Here is a 22896-nt window from a genome sequence, read left to right on the forward strand (position 1 = left end):
AATTAACAAAAATAAAAAGAGAATAGGAAAAATCAGAGTAGTAGGGTTGAGAAATGTGAATATTGTCTTAAGTAGCTGCAGACTTCAAGATTTTTCTTGAAAACACACCAGAAATGTGAATTTTTCTTAAAAAAAAAGAAAAAGATATCCTATGGTATTTAAAAATGCCAAGCCGATGGGATGTATTTGGAACTAAGGGAAAAGTTACTATTTGAGAGTGAAAAGTTACTATTCTGAAAGACTGAAAATAATGGATAAGTAATGTAACTGTTATGCTGCAACATTCTATGATAAACACACAGGATCAGACTTACAGGGCAGAAGTGGTCAGGGACCCGAGACCTGCCCTTAGATTTCTTCCAGCTGATACTTCTATCTATAGGAGGACCACTAGTATAACACAGAGCTAAGGCCCTAACACACTCTGGTTACATCAGGTCTTTCAAACCCTAAGGCTATCCCTGAATATAAACACCTTTTTATCTTCCTAGTTAATGTGTAAAATATATGCTACTCATTTCAAAGGTTTCAGCATTTCTTCCCATGCCTTCTCTCACTTTATCTAATCTCTTCCACAGGGAAGGGTATCAATTTGCTTCTAAGAATTTCTTGGAAGGAAGAAATTGAAAACTGAATTTTGTCTGCTTCATTTGCAATATGGATCATTTTCATAAAATGGATCTCATTGATGGAGTTATATGCGGAGAAGCTATCATTGGCAAATCTGAGATCAGATGTGCAGTTTTCAATAATCAATTACTTGTAGATGATTTTCAACTCCACTAATGTTTCCTATACATCTGAGGAAGGCAAGAAATTTGCTTTGTGGAAAACCAGAAGGAGGAGGCCTAGAACACAGTGAACATGTGCTAAGCCTAAAATGGGCCTATTTTTTAAAAACCACTTTCCCAAATTTTGAAACAATCAGAGTTACAGAAAAGTAACTCCCCCCACCCCGCCCCCCACCCCTGACTCCTGCCCTGAATTGTTTGAGAGTAGGTTGCCAGCATGATGGCCCATCACCCCAGAATACATTGTATTTCCTACAAAGACAGTTATCTACAAAACCACAATACAACCATAAAAATCAAGAAGTTAACATTGATACATTACTATCATCTAATTCACAGAACCATTCAACTTTTGACAGTTGTCTCTATAATGCTTACAGTGAAAGAATTCAATCCAGGATCATGCATTGCATTTAATTGCCATTTTTCTTTAGTCTTCAATCTGGTATAGCTACTCAATCTTAACTTTCATGCCTCAACATGTTTGAAAATTCCAGGCTAGTTGTTTTGTAGAATGACCCTCAATTTTACTTTGTCTGATATTTTCTCATGATTAGATTCATGTTATGCATTTTTGGCAGGAGTATCACAGAAGTAATGCTGTGTTCTTCTCATCCCATTCTATCCTGTGGCATAAGATTTTGATTTGTCCCATTACTGATGATTTTCAGTTTGATCACTTGATTAAAGTGGTATCTGCCAGGCTTCTTACCTGTAAAGTTATCCTTTGCCCTTTGTAATAAATGAGTATTTTGGGGGGAGATATCTTAGAACCATGTAAGTATCTTGTTCCTCATCAAACTTTCAGTTTGTGTGTTTATTTATACCTGTATGGATTCCTGTGTTATTCAAAGGGGTATATTCATTATTCTCATGTATTTTTATGCTTAAATTGGCTCCAGTTTGGCCAGTGGAAGCCCCTCGAAGCTGACTTCTGTGTACTTTTGCTATGTCCCCAACATTCTTTGAGCACAGCCTTGTTTACTGGCACAATAAGATGTTCCAGGTTCACCATGTATTTTCCCTGCCTCAACTCTGGAACCAGCCATTTGCCCAAGGATCTGTCATTCCTTTTGGTAGAAAGTGATGTTTAGCAGTCAAGATCTGGGCACAAGATGTGATCACTGCTATTCCCAGACTCTCTGTGGACTGAGCTAGGAAATATATCTATTTATCTATTTATTATCTATCTATCTATCTATCATCTACCTAAATCTATCTTGAAAACTGAGTTCATACTAATATGTCCAATTCCAATTCAACACTACAGTGTTCATTCTAGTTTTTTTTTTCCTTTTCTGTATTCATAACTCTCTTCTCCAACAGTAAGAATCTGGTCTTTCATTATCCTTAATATAATCACTAATATGATTAATCCCCTTTAATAGTTCTGGGATCAATTCCAATGTCTGCAGTGTTTTTCCACACCACCAAGCAATTCTCTGATACCAGCTGGGTGTCCTACAATTCAACTCAACTCTGACACTACCTGGGAATATCCTGGCAGATCCCACAGGTTAAGGGCTCAGTCCTTAGACTGTTACCCCCTACTCACCCACCCTCACACTTCTGACACCAATCTCAAGCCCAGGCGTCACCTGTGATTCTGACCAACCAGCTATAGATTGGAGGTTTCAACAACCTCCTCCTTGGGTTCCATCCATTTGCTAGAGCTGCTCACAGAAACATTTTATTTACCAGTTTATAAAAGGATATAACGCAGGAACAGCCAGGTGGAAGAGATGCACAGGGCAAGGTATGGAGAAAGGGTTCAGAGCTTCCAGTCCTTGCTGAGCATTCCATTCCTCGTATCTCCACGTGTTCACCAACCCAGAAGTTCTCCATCCTTTTGGGTTTTTATGGAGGTTTCATTACAAAGCACGATTGGTTAAATCATTGGCCATTGGTGATTGATTCAACTTCTAGCCTCTCTCCCCTCCCCTGAGGTAAAGGAGGTGGGACTGAAAATTCCAACCCTCTAATCACTAAGTTGGTTCTCCTGGCAACAGACCTCCATCCTTAGGTGCTTTCGGAAAGTTACCTCATTAGCACACAAAAGACACCTTGATGCCCCTCAGGTCAGGAAATTCCAAGGGTTTTAGGAGGCTGCCAGAAACTGGAAGACAAATAGTGATACGTATTTCTTATTATAAATCACAACATCACACCCTTGTATGCAAACACTCTCTAATCCCTGCCCCCATTCCCTCTCTGCCCGGATGCCCACGCCTCCCTGCTGGGCTCTAAGTCCTCTTTCCAGACTTCCGTTATGTGTCATCCTCCCCACACACACCTTCCTCACTGCTCAGGCTCTGACTTTCTAATGCCAGGCTGCCCCCTGTGTGGTTACCCTCCTTACCTTGCTTGGGGTCTGACATCCTACCCCAGGCCATCCCTCTCCTCCGTAGGATGCCCTCTTCACCCCACTTGGACTCCAATACCCCACATGGGGCTACCATGACGTCCCTCAACACCACTGCAGGTTCCATCCTTGCCATATTCCACCTAATGGCTTTAGATCGCATTATTAGGATAGGAAAATGCTTTTTTTAAATGAAATTTAAATTACTTTAAAAAAAAATTTTTTTTTTTAATTTATTTTTTATTTTGGCTGAGCTGGGTCTTTGTTGCAGCTCACGGGCTCTCTAGTTGTGGCGTGCAGGCTTAGTTGCGCCGAGGCATGTGGGATCTTAGTTCCCCTGACCAGGGATTGAACCCACGTCCCCTGCATTGTAAGGTGGATTCTTAACCACTGGACCACCAAGGAAGTCCTTCATATGTTTTTATTTGAATTAGATTAATTTTACAGTCAGTCATTCTGATTCTCTTACCTACTTTTTTTTTTTTTTTTTTTTTTTTGGATCTTACCTACTTTTAAATTGGCTTGGCAACAAAATCAGATGGTACTTAAGGTTGAAATTACTGGTAAACAGTATACATTTTTCAAGGGCTGTTGTTTTTACTTTCAAAAGCCTTGTAAATCTTGATAGTTTGTTCCCTATTCTTTACTTCCCCCTTCTCTGTTCAACTTCATAATATCCCCTGTAAACCATTTTTTCCCCATTGCCATGTTCTATTTCTTTCTTTTTTCTTCTATTATTTAGTCACTCATTTTTTCTTTTCTTTTTTTCTTCATTTCTCCAAGGAAGGTTCCATAGGCTGGTATGACACAGTCTAAGATGGCCACAATAGATTTTGTTGTTATTGTTAGTTCATGCAGAAAAGGAAAAGAACATCCTTTAGCGTTCTCTCAATTGACGTTTAGGTAGAACATGAGATGTACCTCCATGTCTCTGTTGAACTTCTGAATCTGAAGTTTAATTGGGGCTGGACAAGGGAATCAGATCATGGAAGGAATATTAGATGCTACACATTAATTTTAAAATTTGAGACATAGTTTAAATTCAGGGTTGCCTACCATTTACTACAAAAGTAGTGGATTCCCCAAGTCAGGGAATTTCCTACCTGGGATCTTCCACGTTGCTCATGTGGGACTTGGGAGGCAAGGGGAATTAACCCAAAGATGACAGTCATACTGCTTTCTACGCCTTGAGTAATAAAGTCCTTTTTCTCTGATCCAGGAGTTTTGTGTCTTCAGCCAGCATCCATGAAACAATAACAGGCTAATTTACTAGCTTGCAAATAGGGCAGAATCAAATTCCAAATCTTAATAACCAGCCAATCCTTTGTGAGCTCAGTCCTCTATTATAGCATTTAATTCTTTATATGAAACGTCCCCTGTTCAAATTATTGTGTGGTTTCTGTCTCCTGATTGGTCCCTGACTAATACATCATAACTACAGAATCATCTTCCTCATATCCTTAGAATTTTTAAGCATTTGTCTCTCTTAAATTATACTAAACTTCTAATAATGGATTCATGACTTTGTACTAATGGCTCATCTTCTCATTTCCACTCATTACTGGTCTACTCAGCATCCCTGCTCTTCACTCTATTGACAGCACCAATTCTTCTCTGTACCCAGGACATTAAATATGCCATCCTTACTAAAATGCCCTGCTTTTGTCCTCTCACCACTGAAAGGTACTTAGTAAGGATCAGTTTCTGCATGTGTGTGTGTGTGTGTGTGTGTGTGTGTATGCAACCATGCACATAATAGGCAGAACTACCCAGCCTGTTTCTACTCATTAAAAGTAAAAGCTTAAAATGTAGCACAGATGTGATGAGGGCACTATCACAATATCTAACCTTGGCATCAAATAGGTATCATCATCCTATGTAATCAGGACAGCCAGAACTCACCTGCATGTGGCAATCTTGCATAGATTTTTGTTAAAGGCTCTAAGGTCATACACATCTGGTTGGTTTTTAAATTTGGCTCTGTTATTTGGCTCTGTTAGTTTCTACATCATTAAGTGGGAATAATCATATCTACTTCATAGGGCTATTGTAAAGATTAAATGTATGAACATATACATAACGTACTCAGCACACAGTATCTGCCACGTAATCAAGTTGACTCAACCTCCCTATATTTCGGTAAACAAATGACCAAGTCTGAGGCAATTTAATAAAACATGAGCTTTTAGCCCAATTTCATTTAAATGCTTCAACACCTAAGAGAGGCTCTGCTTGTCTTCAGGCCCAGAGACTCGGTGGGGAGACCTGACATACTGAGTTCAAGGCCTCATTCCTCAGTCTTTCATCTTCTTTCAATCACTTCCTTGATGTTGGAAGCTCCACCTTGGTTTACCATTTTCTTTGCTACATAATTTCTCCACATCCTCTCCAACACTTATTTTCTGTTTTTAAAATTATAGTCATCCTAGTGGATGTGAAGTGGTATCTTATTGTTGTTTGGATTTGCATTTCCCTAATAACTAATGATGTTGAGAATCTATTCATGTGCTTGATGGCCATTTGTATATATCTTCATTGGAGAAATGCTTATTCAAGTCATTTGCCCATTTTAAAATTAGATTGCCTTTTTGTTGAGTGTAGGAGTTCCTTATATATTCTGGATACTAGACTTTTATCAGATATGATTTTCAAATATTTTCTCCCATTCTGTGGGTTGTTTTTTCACTTTCTTGATAGTATCCTTTGATACAGAGGCTTTTAATTTTGATGAAGTCCAATTTATCTATTTTTTCTTTTGTTGCTTGTGCTTTTGATGTCATATTTAAGAAATCATTGTCAAATCAAAGGTCATGAGGATTTATGCCTATGTTTTCTTCTCAGAGTTTTATGGTTTTAGCTCTTATATTTAGGTCTTTAATATTTACATATGTTGTAAAGTAAGGATCCAAATTCATTCTTTTGAACATGAATATCCAGCACCACTTGTTGAAGAGACTATTTTCTCCATTGAATGGCCTTGGCACCCTTGTTGAAAATCAATTGACCATAATATGTTGACCACAGTTTATTTCTGGACTTTCTATTTTATGCTTTTGGTCTATACGTTTATCCCTACACCAGTACCACATTGTTTTGATTGCTGTAGCTTTGTAATAAATTTTGAAATAAGGAAATGTGAGTCCTTCAACTTTGTTCTTCTTTTTCAAGATTGTTTTGCCTCTTTTGGGTCCTTTGCAATTTTACACAAATTTTAGGATCAGCTTTTCCATTTCTGCAAAAAAAGGCCATTGGGCTTTTGACAGAGATTACATTGAATCTACAGACTAATTTGTGGAGTATTTCCATCTTAACATTAAGTCTTCCAAACCATGAACATGAGATGTCTTCCATTTATTTAGGTCTTATTTAATTTCTTTCAGCAATGTTTAGTACTTTTCAATGTATAAGCCTTGTACCTCCTTGGTTAGATTTATTTTCAAGTATTGTAAATGGAATGGTTTTCTTAATTTCCATCTTAGCTTTTTTTTTTTCTTTTTTTGGGCCTGTGTATAGGAATCAACTAACAATTGTGTGTTGATCTTGTATCCTGCAACATTAATGAATTTGTTTTTTTAGCTCTAATAGTTTGTGTGTGTATTCTTTAGGATTTTTAACATACAGGATCATGTCAGCTGCAAATGGAGAGTCTTACTTTTTCCTTTCTAATTGGGATTCCTTTTATTTATTTATTTATTTTCTTGCCTAATTGCTCTGGCTAGAACTTCTGGTACAATGTTGACTAACAGTGGTGGGAGTGAACATTTTCCCGATCTTAGAGGGAAACCTTTCAATCTTTCACCATTTAGTATGCTGTTAGCTGTGGGTTTTTCATGAATGCCTTTTAACAGGCTGAGGAAATTCCATTCTCTTCCTAGTTTGCTGAATGCCATGAAAGGGTACTGATTTTTGTCAAATGCTTTTTCTTATCAATTGAGATTCTAATGTTGTTTATGTTCCCTTCATTCTATTTTTCTTTTTAAATAACAAAGAGCTTTATTTTCATGTCACTGTTCTAGTTTCTTCTAGCTGAGTTCTCTGCATTTTATTATGTGGTATACCGCATTGATTGATTTTTATATGTTGAACCATCCCCATATTCTTGCAATAAATCTTAGTTTGTCATGGTATATAATCTTTGTCTGGCTTAGGTATCAAGGTAATGCTGGTCTTACAGAAGGAATTAGGAAGTGTTAACTCCTAATCTATTTTTTTGTAAGAGTTTAAGAAGAATTCGTGTTAATTCTTCTTTTAATGTTTGGTAGACTTCACCAGCGATTTCTACTAAATTCTGGTTCTGTACTTTCTTTGTTGAGGGGTTTTTGATTATTGATTCAATCTCTTTACTTGTTATAGATGTGTTTAGATTTTTTATTTCTTCTTGAGTCAGTTTTGGTGATTTGTGTGTTCCTAGAAATTTGTACATTTCATCTAGGTTACCTATTTTGTTGGCAATAAAGCTTATTTTTGATGAATAAATTTGTTTATGGTTCAGCCATCCAAAATACCATGCAATTTATCTAATATTTATAAAACCTGAAATGTATGTTTTCTTACATTTACTCTTCTAAAGCAAAATGTATATAAAATTCCATAAGAGATTTAAACAAAATTTCCCAATAGTAAGAAACAAAAATCTTCTGATAAGAGTGTGACTGATAAATTTCACTTCTAAAAAGCATAAGCCTTCTTCACTTTTCTTTTTGTTAAAGTAAATGATTTCTCACATAAAAGGAAACTTCTTTTTCTACCTAGAAACAGGAGTGATGACAGAATGGACTCCTGAGCCACTGCCTGTGTTTGAATCCCTGCTCTGCCACTTATTTGCTATATAGAATCTTGGGGTTAAACTCTTCCTGACCCAGGTTCCTCATCTGTAAAAAGGAGAATAATAACAGAACATACCTCATAAGGTTTCTGTGAAGATTAAGTGCATTAATACATGCAAAAACTTGGTTCCTAGTTCATAATAAGCATTCAATAATTATAAGAAATATTATTATTTTTCATAAGGTGGTCATTAATTGGGGTTAAAATTAAGAGCAGCTAGACATCTCAGTGCAGAAGCTAACAGTAAAAGTCAAGGCAGCAATGTTAGATGATGCACACAAGGAAGGGCCATATTTTCCTCTAGATTTATAAGATCCCAGACTAGAAGAATGAATGCTTTGGTGAATGCTCTGTCACTAGAAAAGAAATAGTTTTCTTCACTAGTACCCAGAAGAGCAGAGCCTATTGATGACAAAACTGCATTAGAGAGGCCCCCTTCAGTGGGATAAAAAATCAAAGGGACTGTTCTATGAATCCCATAAAGGAAAGGAAGATCCTCAGAGAAATGAATTAGTTCCTTTACTTTAAGATGAGTCTGACTTCATTGCGGGCAAGGGGACAAGAGAGTGGATAATGAGTGGAGATGAGAAATGATCACAAGTCCAAAATCACAGGTCTAAGCCTCCACAAGAAGGGATGATGTACTGACACATTTCTGCTTTTGAAATTTTTGCTTTGTTTCTTATAGCTTTTCCTCTTCCTCTCTCCCTTACCCTAAATACATAAATATACTCTACCACTGATCCCTCCTTGTCAGGAAAGTAACTGAATTCATAGCCACACTATAATGAATATATGAAATATTAATGTACTTGTCACTATCACTGCTATTTTCTTAGTGGCCACACCAGTAAAATGCCCATGGAATTTGTTTTGTGAATAGACGTACTAAGTTTCTTGGTTTCCTGTGTAGAAACATTTCATGAGCATTCAAAATCAGCTAAAAAAAAAAAAAGTTTCTTTTAATTTTTAAAGGAAGCAACTAAAATAAAGTCTACCCTGATATAAAATGTAAAAACACATTAACCAAAATATGGACTTTTAAAAGGTGGGAATTTAGTTTATACTCATTTTACATTAAGATATAAGTTAATGACTTATACCTTAAAGGATTTATCATAAAATGTTACTGCCCAGTGCATTTTTGCAAACAATAAATAATTCACTGAGAATATTAACATTCACATGTGTAATTAAGAGTGTACAAATGTACAAAACTTTGGGTAATAAACACTTTAAACTTATTTTTCAAACATTCAATAAGCCCATTCCCCCCAAACTGTTTGATTACAAAGAAGCACAAAGGATTAACTAACTCCGGCAAAAATTAGCAAACAAGGCAGGGGAGGCAAACAGAGATCTGAGAACGTAAGAATATCCAAACAGTTCTGTCAATATAAAGAGACAAAATCAAAACATTTTTAACAATATAAAAGAAAGCAAATTCACACAATTAAATGCTAATTAGGTGAAAGAACATTAGAGGGTATATAACATTTATTTTCTCCACAAAATTTGCATATCTTAAATTTAATGCAAAACACCATGTTTCAATTCTAATTTAAGAATATCATAACGTGGAGTTCTTGGTTAATCTAGATGGAATGAATATTTAAATAGATCCCAAAGGTCATATCAAGTTTTTATTTGGTCTTTGTTGTTCTAACTCTTTAATATTTTTCTTTATTCATTGGACTAAGCCGATTTTAGAAATATATCCACAAGCGAAGCATATATAATGCAGCTATTTCTGAAAACAACTAAATGCATAGTCTTTAGTAATATCATTAAAACAGTGGTTGTGGTTAAGTAAAAGAATAAGAATTACCATAATTCATGTATGATAAAGTTACAAATCAAAACATTAGAAGTTTTATCTGGGGTATTTGCACTGTAATAAAAGAAATGTGGATAATATGAGCAAAATGTGCTTGATTATTAAAAGAAATGAAATTCCTGGTTAACACTGGGTTGTGTCAGGAGCAGTGCATTTGTCCTCATATTTTATATCAGGAACATACGTTCACCATCCACCAGCTGCAGTTTTGATTTGCTAAGAAATAAAAGTATTTAATCCTGGTTCTTCCTTGTTTTAACATCTTCCCTTAGAGACCAGGCACTTCGTGCCCCGGAATGTGGCCTTGCAAATTTACTAAAAACATATCCATTGATAGTAGAACAATTATACTAAATTCATAAAGGAAGAGAACATCTTCATTTAGAAAACAAAGCACTGTTATAACTTTACAGTCACAACGCAAGCCCCAGCTCTTCCTAGGCACAGTGGAGCAACCTAAAAAAAAAAAAAAAAAAAAAAGACACATGTTGGGTTTGTGGGTAAAAACGTTGATAATACCACACCAGTCGGTGAAATATTGAAATAGTTCATACTTGTTGGCAAAGAGCTGCTGCCCGAACCCTAAGCTGGCCCAGGTCTTAAACAAGGCTCTTCCTCCTGATGCCAAAGCTTCATAGACTAAATTGTTTTGGGTATATAACATAATTATGTAGTATTTACTTCTCTTTAAAGGTGATTTTTAAAGATAGCACAGGAATTGTTCTACATGAAACACTATTTTGGCCAACATGATGCACAATATGGATGTGAGGAAATGCTGAACACTTAGAGTAACTTTGTGACTAATATGGAGAAAATACCAAGTATTATCCTGAGAGGCCATGCAGCGGAAGTGCTATCTCAGAGAGAGTACACAGAATATACCACATGTCCTGGGTCTGCCGACTCCAGAGGAACCACTAACTTCACATTCACTGATGACCTTCTCAGCGTGGCTGAAGAGTCTAAACCCATTCTACTGCTTTTTACCAGAGTGAATAAATAATAAATACCACCGATTGAACTCCTTAGGAGTGGAAACAAACCTGGTGAATAAACTCCATGACAGTGAGATAGAAGTATGAGGTACTACGGGAAAAGTATAATCTTGACTTATGCATTAGGAACAATTCTTAAATCTTTCACTTCTTGTCTTTTTTTTTTTTTAAAGTACTCTTGACACTGGGCAATTCATAGCGGAGGTAAGTGTGGACAAGGATAGTTTTAAAAGAAGGATTACTTGGAGCCCAGTAAGAATCTATGCATTTGAGCTAACAGAATTAAGACATTAGCATTTGGGAAGGGGTGACTAATATAAAGTAATAAGAAAGTTTGTTTTGTACTTACGTATGTGGTGTATGTCATAAAGTATTTTTGTCAAATACATGATATCAAAGTGACTTTCTAGTCATTTTGACTCCTCCTCCTCAGACAAATGAGTGGATTTTAAGAATACATCTGACTTCAATTGTAAGAGAATTCTTGGTTGTTCTCCATCTGAATCAGTTGTTTTGATCACTGTTATATCTTTTTGAACAAATAACCTATTTAAAAACCATATCTACTTACAGTATTCTAGAAGTAACCTCTACGTCATTTAAATCAAAATGTCTGTAATTAGCAGCTTTTCTCAAAACACTCAAGACACTAAGTCTCTACATTGTGAATAGCTGATGCTGTCACGGCAACCAGCTAGAAAGTTTAGCTTAGAGAATTTATTAAATACAATGCAGTCACCTCCTGCTTTGGGTCAAGGCTGGTAGTGGGGTGGGTGGTGGCTTAAGACTTTGTAATCACATTTCATTCCCTGTACAAATAAATGTCCTCTTGTCCATTTGTAGAAACATTGAATGGAAAACATTTATTTTTCAGATACTATAGTTGTAAATTCACATTTAGGAGCTTTAAAATCACTTATATGTAGAATCTAAAAAATACAACAAACTAGCAAATATAACAAAAAAGAAACAGACTCACAGATACAGAGAACAAATTATTGGTTACCAGTGGGGAGAGGGAAGGGGGAGGGGAAAAATAGGGCTAGGGGATTAAGAGGTACAAACTATTATGTGTAAAACAAGCTACAAAGATATATTGTACAACACAGGGAATATAGTCAATATTTTATAATATCTATAAATGGAGCATAACCTTTAAAATCGTGAATCACTATACTGTATACCTGTAACATAATATTGTACATTGACTGTACTTCAATAAAAAGGATTTTTTAAAAAGTAATGGAGATGGCATGTAAACCAAAGAGCTATGTGGTCACAGATTATTAATTTTGATACAGGGTGATTCAGCATAAGGTATTAATTATCTGTAACAGCAAGTCTGAAATACTGGCTAATAGGTTTCCTTATAACTGGCCCAAGGGCTTAATAAAATACATCTCAGGAAAAGAGATTCTTCTATCTCTTCTTGGATTCCTTGGTTATCATTCACAATTACTTCTGCCATGGTAGGAGGCTGATGGTAGGTAATCTCATAATTTCTATGAAATCCCGTAGCTCTAACTCAAGCTCTCACATTATGCCTTCTCACCTTCACCAAGTGATCTCACTTACTTAAGAAACAAGATCAAGGTCATACAATCTAAGTCTCTTTTTCTATCCTTCTCTTCACTTAAAAACACTTTGTATCTTTCTACACTGATATTCTCATTTTTCCTTCCAGCTTTGGAGGATAAGATCTTTCCTCCAGTCTAAGGAGGACCTGCCTTTGCTCTCAATTCTGTTTCTGTCCTTCTTTCAGAAAAGTGCCCTTCAATTTTGCTTTCTCCTTCTAGTATCTGGAATCCCGTTCAACTCTCTTGTCTTCATCTCTATTGTGAAAAAGATCCTAGGCTCAAATTCTAACTCCACCATTTATCTGCTGTGTGACGTTGGGTCAGCTATTTAACCTCTCTGTCTCAGACTTCTTCATCCAACATAGTGAGGAAATAATAGTACTTTCCTTATAGGGTTGTTGGGAAGATTCTTTAATGTAAAGTACTTAGACCAGAGTCGGGTACATAAAATGGCTCAGTAAGTATTAACTTTCTATCATCATCATTATTTTAAAATTGTATGCCCCTCTAGCTCCCACATTTACTTTTTACTCTTCTCTTTACTTTTTACACTGTGTGGTGGCTTCTGCTTCTATCATATTCTCAAAGGTCCTGACAACTTCATGAATGACAAATCTTCTTCATTCTTCCTTATGCTGTTGAAATTCCCCTCTCCTTTTTTTTTTTTTAAAACTTCCTAATAATTTGGCTTTTTTTTTTTTTTTTTAATAGCTACTTTATTTATTTATTTATTTATTTTTTTTGGCTGTGTTGGGTCTTCGGTTCGTGCGAGGGCTTTCTCCAGTTGCGGCAAGCGGGGGCCACTCTTCATCGCGGTGCAGGGACCGCTCTTCATCGCGGTGCGCGGGCCTTTCACTATCGCGGCCCCTCCCGTTGCGGGGCACAGGCTCCAGACGCGCAGGCTCAGTAGTTGTGGCTCACGGGCCCAGCCACTCCGTGGCATGTGGGATCTTCCCAGACCAGGGCTCGAACCCGCATCCTCTGCATTAGCAGGCAGACTCTCAACCACTGCGCCACCAGGGAAGCCCTCTCCTTTTTTTTTTTAAACATTTTATTTATTTTCTTTGGCTGCGCTATGCAGCATGTGTGATCTTAGTTCCTCCACCAGGGATTGAACCTGTGCTCCCTGCATTGGGAGCGCAGAATCTTAACCACTGGACTGCCAGGGAAGCCCCCCGCTCCCCACCTTTCTTTTAATGCTCTATTTCATTACCTACTAAGACACTCTCTGATCATTCTTTTGCTGTTTCCTTCAGAAACTGCACCTCTCTATACAACCTAGTAAGTGTATGAATTAAAAATAAACAGGACTTGGTAATATCTCTTGAATCCATCTGTATATTTAACACCTCAAGCCTTATAACTGAAGTAACTTTATAAATGTTTTCCTTTCACCCAGGTTTCACTTCCCCTGCCCCTAACCCAACTTACCCTGTCCCCAGCTGCTGACATGTGGACTTTCTATTACTGCATTGCTCTCTTGGTTAAAAGTCTCCACTGGATTCTCATTACCAAACTTTTTAGGTTGACCATTGCAGACCTCCATCCTGACCCCAACCTTCCTCTCCAATAAGAACTCCTACTCTTCTCAAGCATGGAGCCTTATAACCCGCCACACTTCCTCAACAGAGCCTGCATATTTCTGCTTTAGTGACATTTCTTTCATGTTTTCTCACACAATTTCCTTTTTCCTCCTACCTTTTATTTTTTGGCCACGCTGCGTGGCATGTGGGATCTTAGTTCCCTGACTAGGCAGCGAACCCTCGCCCCCTGCAGTGGAAACAAGGAGTCTTAACCATTGGACCACCAGGGAAGCCCCTTCCTTCTATCTTTTTGAATTGGATCAATTCATTAAGGCTTAGATTAAATCCCACTTCTTCCTTACTGAAGCCCTCTCAACAGCCATTTTCTCTCTTCTCCCTGATTTCCTAGGCCACTCACTGCCTATACCATGGGACACTTCATACCAACTGCTCCACACTGTGGCTCCTCCCTTTACATGAGCAGATCTCACCTACCTAAGTAGTTAAGCTCTGTGACAGCAGGGATTCTCATAAGTATTGTTTTCTTGACAGTACTTACCACTGCTCCTTGTATGTAGGAAAACCTTGGCTCAATTAAACATTTGAGTGCCTTTTATGTACCATATACTGAATTGGATGCCAGAGGCAGAAAATTCCTGGTTCTGTTCTGGGTGATGATGGAAACAAAGATCTCAAAAGATCATTCTTAGAAGCGCTAGGCCCTCTCAGAAATAGACAAAGAGGGAATTTTTTCTGTTAAGTTTGTCAGGTCAGGTTTCTTACTTGTTAATGTAATTTAGGATTGCCATCTTTACTAGGTTATAACCAGACATTTGATCTGCTCCCAAATATCTGTGGCTTGAGTATTTAAAAATTATTGCTCATGTATGGGTAAGTGGTTCATTTGTTCCTGACTACTATCTTTGTTTTTAATTTTCCACAATCTCCCTCCCTTTATTACAGCCCTCTTGTGGTCCTATCAGCTCTATCAATGCTAGGACATCTCACCAATTCTCAGCAAGTAAATGGTGGCAGCTAATAATAATAATAATAACCAACTAATAAGAATTTCTCTGAGTACTAACTTATACTTTAAAGGTAATTTTGGATTTTAACTATACTATAAAATTAAATATTCCCTCTGTTTTCTTGTATTTAGTTAAAAGATGACTTTATCATGTTTATGCTATATATTTTGATATTGGACATAATTGAGAGGATCTGTTTTACCAAAACAATTGTTTGTAATAAAAACAGAGTAAGTGTAAAAATGAAAAATGAAATGCCATACCTGGGTCCACTCATTTGTCTGGGGATCGTAAGCCTCCACTGTATTAAGGTAAGTCTGTCCATCATACCCTCCGACAGCATATAACTTATCACCAAGTAAACAGACTCCCACGGCATCTCTGCTGATGCTCATAGATGCCACTGCAGTCCACATATCCGTTTTGGGATCATATCTGAAAGAAAATTTTAGAACTGGAGCTGATACTGTTCTCACGATATTTTACATAAAAATAGTTTCGTCCTTTAATCTTGTATCTTATCTGCTATATAAAATACATTTGAACATATTTTAGAGAAAAATATCAATATTTTCCTGAAAACTTTTAACTTACAACATAATAGAGTTATTTTGCAGATGCATAACACTTAAACAAGTCAAAAGAGCTAATGTAAATGTTGAAAACTGCTTTAAGGTTTCAGGTTGCCTACTGAAAATTTGAGGTAATCAATTCATGAAGCTCTATGTAAGGTGACTTACAGCCTCAATCATTGCTAACTGTCCATTTTTGGAGCTTGTTCCTTTCATGAAGTACGTTAATTAGAACTGCCCCAAATTGTCTATCTAAGAGCAGATACATCATGCTAAGATCACTTATACTGCTTCCAATACTTCTTGTATCAACGAACAATTTTTCACTGGGTGCAGTCCTGTAGTGGGCCTGTAATTTGTGGGGCAAAGTATATAAAGACTCCTATATCCCTTTCCTGGATTATAACATGTAACAAGCATAGTCTGAATTATTTTCTCCCCAATACAGGTGAAATGCAGGTGTAACTATCATGCTCTCTCAAAAAACACCAACCAACTCTGCTTATTATTTCATAGAAAGCACTTGTTGTCATCAACAAACCTTCATTTCACTTTTTATTCTTCTTCTAGTCATTTATAATTTATTGAATAATATACACACACATTCACTAACTTCCCATTGATCTTTAAAATCCAAAGTTTTTAATAAGGCCTCAAGACTCTGTATGATCTGCCCCAATGTCCCCCCACTCCTTTCCTGCCACTCTCTCCGTCATTCTTTGTTCTCCAATGACAGTGGCCGCCTTCCAGTTTTCTGAATGAAATATATTCCTTCCTGGTTTGGAGTGTTCATACACACTCCTATTGACTCTACCTCCTAAAGCCCTTCAATTCTCCCCATTCCACTGACCATAGCAGATGGGAGCCTAAGCCACTGTCCAGAGCTTCCACTGACGTCGGGCTCTTTACCTAGGCCCATATTTGAGTTTCGAACAAGGATGACTTGTTCAAGCTTTCAAGCCTTACTAGCCCTTTATTTTCTTTTAGTATTTCATACTACTTCATTCTATATCAAAATATGTCAGGAATGTCCCTCTCCTTTTTGCTTCTTATTTGGCCTCCAGCCCGTAATTAACTCTCTGTGAAATTTGTCAAACCCCTTTTCTTATTAGGTACAATGTCCAGTACAAAATAGGTACACAATAAATGTTTGTCATATGATTCAATTAATAAACTGTATAATCAATTCTAAGGTCAGATTGAGAGAAGACTGAGTAGGCTCTTGGTGACAGACTGAGAGATGGCCTGAGCAGACCACCCAGTGTTTACAGAGCTCCTAAGGAACTGCCTTGCACATGGTGAATGCTCAATAAAGAGTTATCAATTCGTGTGGAAGTGTCAGAGGCTTAGGTTTGATTTTTTATTCCTAGTTTTCCTTCACAGGAAATTACCTCTCCACACAGTCTGAGAGTCTGGAAGTCAAGTTGGATGCAGGTGCGTCGTGGCCTCCGATGGCGTACAGCAATCCATTCCAGGTAGTGACTCCTACTCCCCCTCTCCTTTTTGACATTTGTGCACAGAGTGTCCATTTATTAGTATGAGGGTCAAAGCATTCTACTGACTTGAGACAAGAACTGCCATCACGACCACCAACTGCATAAAGTCTGTAAAAACAACAAATGGGATGATAAATAAGAGATGGTGCTATTATTATGCATAAGACAGAGGTTATTCTTATGGTATTTCATTGAATTCAAGGTGCCATCAACGATAAGAAATACTGTCAATTTATGTACCATTAAGAAAGAAGATGGGACTTCCCTGGTGGTGCAGTGGTTAAGAATCTGCCTGCCAATGCAGGGGACATGGGTTCGATCCCTTCCAGGAAGATCCCACATGCCGCGGAGCAACTAAGCCCGTGTGCCACAACTACTGAGCCTGTGCTCTAGAGCCCACGAGCCAGAGCTACTGAGCCCGTGTGCCACAACTACTGAAGCCCACGCGCCTAGAGCCCGTGCTCCACAACAAGAGAAACCACTGCAATGAGAAGTCCGAGCACCGCAACAAACAGTAGCAACAAAGAGTAGCCCCCACTAGCCGCAACTAGAGAAAGCCCGCGCACAGCAACGGAAACCCAATTCAGCCAAAAATAAATAAATAAATAAATTTATTAAAAAAAGAAAGATGTGCTACCAATTAAATGGCACATGTATATATCATATATTATTCTGTACATACATAAAAAAGAAAACATAAACTCACATAAAAACAATGACAACATTTTCACAGCTGCCATCTGTTTGACAAGTTACCATTGAGTGTAAAATGCAACACAATTTTAGAGATGTTAAAGTATGTCTTAAAATAGATAAAATATTGTGTATAAATATATCATGACATTTCTTAAATAGCTAAGATAGGACTTGGTGATAAATGAAAGAAACTAACCTTCTCTGAGCACCTACCACAGGTGAGGCACTTTACATGTATTAATTTAATCATTATAATGATGCTATGACAAACCATTTGTATCCCTGTTGCACAGGTGAAGAAACTGGGATTCATGGAGATTAATAAGAGACTTGTACATGGTCACCCAGGAAGAAGCAGAACCAGGACAATAGTTATATTAATGAGCAGTTGGACAGTCAAGAGTCATCTGGTATGTACTTGTAACAGTGAAATATGAGAATAAAACTATAGATTCAGGGCTTCCCTGGTGGCGCAGTGGTTGAGAATCTGCCCGCCAATGCAGGGGACACGGGTTCGAGCCCTGGTCTGGGAAGATCCCACATGCCGCGGAGCAACTAGGCCCATGAGCCACAACTACTGAGCCTGCGCGTCTGGAGCCTGTGCTCCGCAACAAGAGAGGCCGCGATAGTGAGAGGCCCGCGCACCGTGATGAAGAGTGGACCCCGCTTACCGCAACTAGAGAAAGCCCTCGCACAGAAACGAAGACCCAACACAGCCAAAAAAAATAATAATAATAAATAAATAAAGAAGTTCCTTTAAAAAAAATAAAATAAAAAGAAGACAGACAAACCATATGTACCTACAGGCAGACCTCATTTAAAAAAAATAAAAATAAAAAAAAACTATAGATTCAAGTATATTGATTTACTAGGCAATGTTTAGGACGTTAACATACCATATTTATATTTATTGGTATGTTAACGTCCTAAACATTGCCTAGTAAACCAATTTATTATCAATCAATATACTGCATTAATTTAAAAGTCTTTTTACTCTGAACTTAAAATATATATAAAATATTTTAAATATTTAAACATTTGAATATTCTTTATTAAGCACAAAATCTTCTTACTATTCACTTAGGAAGCTCTTTGTAGATATTTTTTCTATCATTTAAAAAAAATAATAATAACTTCAGTTCACTGCTTGTTCAAAAGCTCACACATTTTGAATTTATGGATGCCTTAGTTAATATTTAGCTATTTTTAATTCTTGAGAAATAATATTTGAACTATATCAAATTTCTGCCCATTAAAACTCTAAGTATTTATATTTGGGTAAATATACATATTTTAAAGACAGGTTTCATAATTTTAATTCATAATTTAAAGTACCTATGCCACTCAAACTGGTTCTTAAATAATAAGACGACCATATCTTAAACAGCAAAACATGTTTGTAGCAGTGTCTTGTTCTAAACTTAAAATATATTAATAGTATGGAATTTGAAATTTATTTGAAACTTTAATCTGTTAAAAATTTTATCTGTTAAAAACTATTTTTTTGTGCTACTGTTCTTAATATTAAGCTGTCCTCATCTTTAACTAATACTTGGAAGAATAATTACCTAAATATGGATCATAGAATATTAGAAGGAATCAACAACTAGGTAATGTCAATAACTAAAAATGTATGTACACACGCACATATAGTATCATAGGCTGCCAACACCCTACCCTCTTCACAGTGAATTCATGGGTCTTCCTTGTGAAAAGTGGTGTAGTACAGTGATTTAGAGCATGAACTCTGGAGCCAGACTCTCTGGGTTTGAATCCTGGTTCTACCACTTATCACTTACTAGCTGTGACTGTGGACAAGTTATTTAATATCTGTCTGCCTGAACTTCATCATCCATAAAATCTAGAAGCCCTGCCTCACAGGATTATTGGTGATCAAATTTAAAGTACTTTGAATATTGCCTGGCACATGGTAAACATGGTATAAGTGTTAAAGGGGAAAAATAAATTCTGTCTCTATTTGCATTCTTTTAGAAAACGGTATTTTAGGAGATGTTAAATGTATAAACAACATTCATACTGAGATAATATTAAGGGCTAAAATGTATTGTAACACTTTCTGAAGAATCATATCTCACACAATGGTTTTCAAACTGTATTCTAAGACCAGGACTCTGTGGAGAATGTTAGGGGGCCCCCAAAAAGGTTCATTTAAAATTAAAGATTAAAAAGTAGTTTTAATTTTCAAAAATATCACCTGGCTCAATTAAACATCATGCAAGATTCAGAACTCACTTTCTTCCCCATGACAATATCTATTACAATAAAAAGAGAAATATTATGTCAAATTGCAATAGTATTGTACTACATATTTAAAAATAAGATTTAGGTCTCACCTGACTTCTAAAATTATGATCAAGAATACAAGTGGTTGGTAGATACTGTTTGAGATTCAGCTGAGAAAAAAAATGTCTACTACTTTCAAACTACTTGAGCAATTTAACTGAAGAATTTCCTGTGATTCCAATTAAATTGCTCTAGTAGTTAAAATAACTATTACCAATTTCAGCTTCTTATCTGTGAATCAGGATTTTCTTCATACTGGACAACCAAAACAAAACAGAAATAATCTGTGTTCTTTAAAACAGACTTATTCTTCTACATTGATTTTTACAGTAAGTAAATATTATAAACTCAAACTTATAATAAATTTAAAATAAGCTTATTATAAACTTGAACCTCCATTTGCCTTAAGTATTGAGGTTTTTGTAAGATTTCACTTGAAAGAAAGATTCTGTTGCCAAAAGTATTTGCCAGCCAATGGCTTAAAAGTAGCCTGAGCAACTGGAAGTTTAGACAAAGCTTCTTTCTGTCAAACATGGCAGAAATAAAAATTTTAACACTTTCAAAATTTTAAGATACACAGTGTAACTCATAAAACATCAAAACAGTTCTTCCCTAAAGAAACGAACTATATTTTGCATCAGGAAGCATTGTAAAATAATTTAAAATAACAAAAACAGTATTTAACTGGGCTTTTCATTTTATAAATTAAAAAAATTGAGGCACAGAGAAATGATTTGTTTTAAATCACAAAGGACTGGTAGAGAGAAGATACATAATTAATTTTTTCAATCAACTGCATATTTAAAATATTAAAAACATAATTTCTATTTTTTCCAGGTTCTGGATTTGTACCCCAAAATGGAAACTAACAAAATATTTTAAAACATTGCTACTTTATTGTAGTGCAAGCTTAGAAAAATGGTGGTTGATGGATTAACACATCCTCTTCTTGGGGTGATTAAAGCACTACTGCATATAATTGTTACCAGGATATTCTTCACTAAGGTTGCACACTTCAGATTTATGTGCTGGATACTGTACTAGGTGTAAGAAACAAGAAGTCAGATCAGGTCATTCGAGACCATGATCTGCTATAGGAGATGGACCAGTCAATAACTACAATAATAGAGTGGTACATGCTGCAATACAATTATATACAAATTATATACAGTAAAATTGCTGAGGATGGAATGGACAATCAGTGCAGGGGGGAATGAAGAGATAAGAGTGGGGACTGGAGGTTTCCTGGAGGTGATTTTTAAGCAAGTTTCAAGGATGCTGAGTTTGCCAGGAAGGAAAGTGGGGGAAACAATATTCTAAGAAAGATGGTGTCAGTTAAAAGATAATAGGAGTGTGAAACAAAATGTATTTTTCACAAATAGATTAGTTTTGCTGGAGTGTATTATGCATGGGTAGAGGAGAGAGAAGAGGCTAGAGAGGTGGACAGAGGCAAGATCATAAAGGAGGCTTGGTCAGATAAGCTACTGAAAGGTTTTAAGTAGGAAAGTGACATGGTCCTATTTGTGTTTTAGGCAGAACATTAGGTGAGTCTCTAAAATGAAGAATGAAAGGGAGAGAGTTAAGGTTAGGGACAAAGTGACCAGTCTACCCCAGTAGACCAGTTAAAATCACAACGTAGATATACGATACTTTCAAAATCAACTGTCTTACTATTTAGTAGATAAGAAGTCCTTAGCTTCTGATATTATTAGGTACTCTCAGAATTATACTCAATAAATTGTGCTTCAGGTAGGTTAAATACAGAAATATTTATTTCTCATTAGAGAGAAAGAAAAGGTAGGAAAGTAAGATACTTCTATGCCTAGAAGTCCAGGATACTGTAGGTCTGGAAATCAGGTTTTAGAGAAGGCATTTATTCTTATGTCTTCTATTAGAAATAAATATTTCTAGCCAGAAATAGTAATTTCTTTTTTTTCACTTTCTATACTCTTTGGTGGCTGACTCTTCTCCCAAAGAACTAGGAAAGAAATGTAGTGATAAAATTTGAAGTTATTTCTTCAGCTAAAACAAATGAGGGGAGGTGTATTGAGATCAGATATATTTAAAAAATGGGTTTCTATTTCTGTATCTTATTACTTGTAATCGTGCTAAAAATTAACCAAAAAAAGGACGCAACTAACAGGTCCTGAGGAAACAAGACCTTAGGTCATAAAATATAAAAATATTACTAACATTTTCTCATTTTTTTGATAATCAGTAACAATCCAACAAATAATTTTAAGTCTCTATATTTTAACCTTGGTTCTTTCCTCTTCCTGGAAATGATGATAAAACATTTTAAGTGAGTAAAGGTATGCAACAAACAACTTTTATTTAATAACCATAAGGGCTTCATTTTATGGAAGAAAGGCCTGAAAAAGATACTATGTATTTAGTATTTGAGTGGTGGCTCTATCCAAATCTGTTTACTCTATTTAGAGCAGATAAGAAGCAAGAAAGCACCTCTTTCTAAATGCATTCTAGTTTTCAGCAGTTTACCAAGATAAGGAAGTGAAAGTAAGGAAAAATCAGTAGAAGAAATGGAAAGAATTATTTAGGGAAACATGAGAGAGACCATACAACTTTTAAAAGACCATATACTTTTAAAGCTATATGAACCACCAGATTTTGACTACATTGAATATTCATATAAAATTTATTCACTCAAAATGATAACTAGAAATTTATAATATCTGCACATTAGAATAAAAGACTAACAATGTTGAGCCATTTATATTTAGGGCTATTATAAAAAGAGACTATTTAAAAAGTTTGTTTACATCACTCAGAGTATTTCTCTCATGATTTCTATATATCTTTAAGTTGGACAAGATATAGCTTAATACATTTAATTTATTGTGTTTTAAGTGGAACCTTAAGTATTT

General features: G+C 36.2%; 1 protein-coding gene across 6 annotated transcripts in view; it reads right to left on the reverse strand.

The window, feature by feature from the left end:
* Positions 1–8985: 8985 nt before the first annotated feature.
* The window catches only part of KLHL5 (kelch like family member 5), an 87334-nt gene continuing 73423 nt past the window's right edge, over positions 8986–22896 (reverse strand). For 4 of the 6 annotated variants that reach the window (XM_036853977.1, XM_036853981.1, XM_036853980.1 and 1 more), the window contains exons 9-11: positions 16907–17119; positions 15207–15378; positions 8988–10273 (exon numbers count right to left, since the gene is read on the reverse strand). In XM_036853977.1, coding sequence (XP_036709872.1) covers positions 10217–10273; positions 15207–15378; positions 16907–17119 — 442 coding nt within the window. In that variant the 3' untranslated portion in view covers positions 8988–10216. Of the gene's footprint in view, positions 10274–11191; positions 11345–15206; positions 15379–16906; positions 17120–22896 lie in introns of those variants that run through there. The other 2 variants (XM_036853976.1, XM_036853975.1) reach the window with 2 other exon arrangements.

The sequence above is a fragment of the Balaenoptera musculus genome, chromosome 5 (genome assembly GCF_009873245.2).
Source record: "Balaenoptera musculus isolate JJ_BM4_2016_0621 chromosome 5, mBalMus1.pri.v3, whole genome shotgun sequence".
Classification (NCBI taxonomy): domain Eukaryota; kingdom Metazoa; phylum Chordata; class Mammalia; order Artiodactyla; family Balaenopteridae; genus Balaenoptera; species Balaenoptera musculus.